General features: G+C 38.5%; 1 protein-coding gene across 1 annotated transcript; it reads right to left on the reverse strand.

Moving 5' to 3' along the window:
* Positions 1-2,208: 2,208 nt before the first annotated feature.
* On the reverse strand, positions 2,209-2,940 carry LOC145687109 (uncharacterized). The gene has a single exon (XM_081760568.1). It carries the CDS (start codon positions 2,938-2,940, stop codon positions 2,209-2,211), a length of 732 nt encoding a protein of 243 aa, XP_081616694.1.
* Positions 2,941-6,104: the final 3,164 nt, after the last annotated feature.

Consider the following 6,104-nt stretch of genomic DNA (forward strand, 5'->3'; position numbering starts at 1 on the left):
AGGACAACGCTAAGCCCCATGAGGCTACGATGACCCGGGACACCATTCTACTCTTTGGATGGGAAACACTATTGTATCCGCCACACTTCCTGGACATTGCGCCGTACGATTATGACCTGTTCCATTCCTTGTACAATCATCTTAGAATACGCCAGTTCAAATCCCTAGTAGAGGTGCAAAATGCACTTGATAACTTCTTTGCTTCACGTACCACCAAGTTCTACCGCGATGGAATCCATGGCCTTCCTGAACGTTGGCAGAAGGTCGTCGATGCTGATGGCGATTATTTTTGGTCTTACAGACACGTCTTAGGTGACATATCGATGTTCCAAGGTGGTAGGTGAAAAAGCGACAAAACTTTCGTGGTTACTTTTATGGATTGGAAACAGTTGTGGATTAGTCTCCGAAGTGTTATGCTTGGCATTTACGCAATACATTAATTTTGCTGCTTGAGATGATGGATGAATCTCTCTACAACTATGGTTAATAAGGACTTCAGAGAAGATAGGAGAGTTTTGTAGTTTAATGCGCACGCGAGGAAATATTAGGAAGTTTCATAAGAGACAGTAATGGCTTATTGTGTGGCAGAAAATGATGATTATTAATGCATTACTGTTCAGCTCTCAGTTCATTTGTCTCCAGAAAACATATGAAAAAATATAGTTGTTTGAGCAACTAAATAATGCAACATTTAATTCGTGTAATTGTACTTTATTAAGTACTGGTTGAAATGCACGCAAGTCGCACGGGTCATATAAAATATCTATGTAAACAAACTGAGCAACGAAAAGAAAAAAATCTTATTTTACTAACAGATTTCACACTAATATCGCTCATTTTGGATTATTTTTACATGTCTGTTATTCCCCCAGCGGTGACCCCCGACCCGCAGCAGAATGTGGTGAATTTGAAAGTTACAGATTGGAGGTTCACCATTAATCTCAACGACTATGAATTCGATAATAACATCGGCCATTTTCTACTACTTTTACGTCCCGGTAAAGGCCGCGCCTTGAGACCATCTTGGTTCGAATTTTGAAGAAAAAAAGAAAAAGTGCTTCGTCTTTGTCTGGGACCTGGACAAAGATACCTGGACCAAATTTTCGTAACACTCGGTCCACTCGTCTGATCCCCAGGGCCCACACAGGCAGACACAAAAACAAACTCTTAATTTTATTTAAATTAGATTTCAATTTAAATAGTTTGTGTTACATGAAATTTTATCATTTTAACTATCAATTTCTTTGTTCACACACACCCAGAAACTAACAAAAAGAGGAGGAGTCGTTACTTAGGGTATTTCTAATATTTTCCAGCTCTAAAATCCTTTCGAACTGCAACAGCTGCTACGTTCAGTACCAGCAGCGATGTCTTGTTCCACTGACAGATAGAGTAACGAGTAAGAAAAAAAAAAAAAAAACACTTTTCCTCAAGTATGGCATGAGTGGTACAACTCACCGAAGCCATTCAATTACTTCAAGCGTCTTCTCTTAACTCAAGAAAATTAGATCGATCTGAGAAATATGCTGCTAAACTTTAAAAGTTTTCAAGCCACTATTCAAAGTCTTCTTGAGGAGGCTAAAACACACGTTAACGAAAAGAAATCCACTGCTTTTCAGTAATGAGTTCACTGACTACGAAAAACTATCCATGCAGTACTTAAACATTTCAGTGCAAGATATGAAATGTCTAGCAGATCATTGCGCACAATCCTTTCTCTAGAGTCATATTTAAAGAAAGAAAAAAGAATTGAGATTTTCTGAGCATTTGGCTATCTCACTCAAATACAGTATATACAAGGGTGTCCGAGAATTATCTATACAATTTTACGACGTTATATTGAAAGAAGTTCATGTGATATTTACATGCGGTTTTTTGCATTCAATACAGGAAGTCTTAAAGTTTTTTTACCTGTTCAGTACACTTCTATGTGGGCACCATGTGTGATACGAAGCACATCCAGACGAAAATCAATTTCAGCCCATGTGCGCTTCAGCAAATCATCAGTTACTGTCTGAAAAGCAGCAAGGATACGCTGCTTTAGCTGTTCAAGGTATGCTACCTTCGTAGCGAAGATGATGTCCTTAAGGTACCCCCACAGGAAGAAGTCCAGTGGTGTCAGATCCGGCGACCGCGGAGGCCATGATATCGGACCGTCGCGACCAATCCACCTATTGGGAAACACGTCATACAGGTATTCTCGAACTTCTAATGAGCTCCATCGTGTTGAAACAGAATGTTTGGTCGCATATCCTCCAACTGAGGAATCACACAAAGCTGGAGCAGATCCAGATAGACCTGACCAGTGATTGAATTTTTAGCGAAAAAGAAGGGTCCAGTAATGCGATTATGCATTAACCCACACCAGACATTTACCTTAGGGCTATCGCGCTCCATCTCACGTGTTACATGAGGGTTCTCGGATCTCCATATGCGAACATTGTGCCTGCTCAACTTCCCAGACACATGGAATGTTGCCTCGTCACTGAAACAAATCTTTTGCAGGAACTGGTTATCGTGCTCAATGCGGTTCAGCATGTAACAAGCAAAGTCAGTACGTCTGGGTTTGTCGGTTGGCAATAAGGCCTGAAGGAGTTGCACCTTGTAGGCGTGCAGCTTCAGCCGTTTATGAAGAACATCATGAACCGTAGCCCTGGGCATATTCAATTCTCTCGCCGCTTTGCGAACAGATTTTGTTGGACTGCGCACAAAGGCCTGTTTCACTCTTTCCACATCTTCCTGACTGGTACTTGGTCTTCCAGCTCCTTTCTGGTGCAGAACACTTACCGTTTCCATGAATTGTTTATACCAAGCTTTAATTGTAGCTCTGGTTGGAGGATCACGTGCATACTTAGTCCTTACATTCCGCTGCACCTGAGTCTCCGACTTCGTTTCTATGTACCAGGCAACACACTGTGCTTTTTCTTGTGGTGTCCACATCTTCATTTATTGTTTGCTAACCTGTAAAAGACAAAAGAAGAACCTGTAAGACTTTCTGCATTGAATGCACAAATCCGCCTGTAAAAGAAAAGAAAAACTTTAAGACTTTCTGCATTGAATGCAACAAACCGCATGTAAATATCACCTTAACTTCTTTAAATATAACGCTGTAAAGTTGTATAGATAATTCTCGGACACGGTGTATAATTTTAGTGTGTCAAAGGTGAAAAACCTTTGCTATTTGTTTTCTTATTAAGCACTAGAGCTTGAATAACATTGTAAGTTGCCATTAGAACAGTGCCCGTTCTTCGCACGGGGAGAATAATTTTCATTTTTGACATAAAGGTCAACAAAAAACTGTCACAAGTCAACTTAGGCATCCCGGAAACTATGAATTCGATACTAATGTCGGTCATTTTAATTAGTTTTACATGGCATGTCCCTTTGGGATACAAATGGGTCCGTAATTTAGATTTAAACGGCATCGGAATTGTCACTGTTCATCTACCAACCCCGAAAACTATGGATTCCATATTACTACTACTACTACTACTACTACTACTACTACTACTACTACTACTACTACTACTACTACTACTAATAATAATAATAATAATAATAATAATAATAATAATAATAATAATAATAATGTGTGGGGGCTTTCTTGGGGTATTCCCGTTTTTTCCCACTTTCTTCATTCTATCAGTTGCTTCATCCTGATCATCTACGTCTCCTTTAATCTACAAGACATAATCAGGGGACGTAAAAACTCACATATTATTTAATACTTTCATAAATATTATTCGATTTTGTTAGAATTTCCTAAGATCACCGTCAAAGTGAAATAAAAAACATCCCATGCTCAAACTCCATCTATATTGAAAATTTGATCGAGACAGGTCGGGTGGTTCAAGAGTTATTGAGTCGCAAACGCAGTCAATTGATTTTTTTTATGTATTTCTATATGTTTCCCCCTTTCCTTCCGCCTTCCTGTCAAAGTAAAATGATAAAAAAAAAAACATCCCAGGCGGTAACCTGATCTGTCTGGCAAACTCGATCGAGATTAGTCTCTTGGTTCAAGAGTTATTAAGCTTTCTTTATTTTTATATATATCTCCCCGTCCACTTCATTATGCCGTCAAAGTGAAATTACAAAAGACATCCCAGGCCCGAGCCTCATCTACGTTGAAAATTTGATAGAGATCGGTCGGGTGGCTTAAGAGGTATGATGTCACAAACATAGTAATTTTCATTATATATATACAGATTTTCAAAGTACGAGTTAGAATATTTTCTTCTCATTATTTTAATGCAATTATGTGTCATTACAAAATATATACATATAGCAATATATAGAGCATTCTACATCAAAGAAATCAAGGTGACGAGGTTTTATACTGACGACATTTCTTCCCAGGCAAGATTACGTCCCGCGTAGTTTATACCAGGAGAGATTCTGTGTACAGAGATCAGGACCACGAGATTTTGGCAGGCGAGATTTTGGGTATGGCGAGATATTGAGACGCGAGGTTTTGGCAAGGCGAGGTTTCGGCCTGGCGAGATTTTGGACCGTGAGGTTTTGTACCCAAACCAAAGGTTGGACATATAAAAAACACATTGATTTGATCAGCATGCGACTAGCTAACATTGCTTAGAATGAATATGTTCTAGGCAACGTTTATTTTCCTGGAACTGATAATTAGCACTTTCATCACGATTTTAATTAGAGAGTATAGAGTAGAATCTAATATAAAATACGTCTTTGTACTTGACGTTACTTTTTTATATTTATTTTTATTTTTCATTTGAAGAGCAGTCTCACCAAATACGTTTCTTTCCCTCTGCTCGTCTTTTTGGTTGGAAGAACACAAAGATGAGATCTTTTTGAGAATATGTTATTCTTAACGACTCGATGAGATTCTGAGAGGAAAGATAAAATGAAAGTATCCACGTTGGGAAAGAATTTTACTCTCTTACTTCATTATTCGACATAATTATTTCCCGAGGTTATTAGCTTAAAGATATATTATTTCATCTCTATCATGCGTCTGATATCATCGTAAGCAAGTACATGAGACACTGAGAAGTCTCATTTCTAAGTTGATTTCTTCCGAAGTTTTAAACAAGTATAAATAGTTAGAAGTGATTTAAAAAAATCGCTGCCTTTATGATTTTGAGATATCATTGTGTAAGTATATTTCCTCGGAGTTTTCCCTTTACATTCTAATCTATGCTTTCCTGTCAATTGTACTACCAGTATTTACTTCCATTTATCATATGTACAGCATTCACCTCTAGACCACAAGTTGAAGAATTCACAGTCATGGTCTTATTGTGTAGTAAATAAGTAAATTTCTCATGTGGCAGTTCGTTGATTGGTACAACTTTCAATTTACAGCAGTGTTATTTACCTACAGGATAAAATCTCTTATTGACAACAAAACTAAATATTTAAAACCACACCTAGACACAATTTACTTGCAAGTGTTAAGCAAAACAAAACCTTATTAATACTAGGAAATGCAGTATAGTGTCACCTCCATAATTATTTTGCATTCCTCCATCTATTCAGATCACATCGTGCCTTTTCTGTTAAATTCATGAAAACAGGTCTCATGTGAAGCACGAAGCACGACGTTCCCACATAACTTATGTCTCTACTTCTAGAGGTTTAAAATAAATATTTGTAGCCGTATTACTTACTGTTTTTACCGGAGTAAATGATTTGCTGGTAAGCACATGTAGACGTAAGGCGCTAGTCGTTAGAGGCCATTGCTGTAGATGTCTTCACAGGCCATAATAATTCCGTGATTTATAGTAATTTGTCATATATAGAAAGAACACACTCGAGGCTACGTGTTGGCGGACAGAACATTGCTAATAATCGGAGGTATCTCACAACCATCAAACAGCTCACAACCAAACCATCAGTGCTCGAGAATTGCGTAACCAATACAATGGTGGATGCACAACACCCATACTCCACGTAACTATATGGCGTACACTGGCACGCATGAATTTCCACAGGAGATGGTACACTCGTCACCCACTCCTTACCACTCGTCACTGCCGACTTCGTCGCGCTTAGGCACAGGAACACGCTAATTGGACCGTGTATGATTAGAAAAGGGTGTGTTGGTCTGATACATCATGGTTTGTGCCACT

This window comes from Thermobia domestica, chromosome 6 (genome assembly GCF_964235325.1).
Source record: "Thermobia domestica chromosome 6, izTheDome1.hap1.1, whole genome shotgun sequence".
NCBI lineage: Eukaryota > Metazoa > Arthropoda > Insecta > Zygentoma > Lepismatidae > Thermobia > Thermobia domestica.

Bases quoted from the DNA above. Each gene is read 5' to 3' on its own strand.
- LOC145687109 (XM_081760568.1), bottom strand. From the start codon at position 2,940: ATGTGGACACCACAAGAAAAAGCACAGTGTGTTGCCTGGTACATAGAA.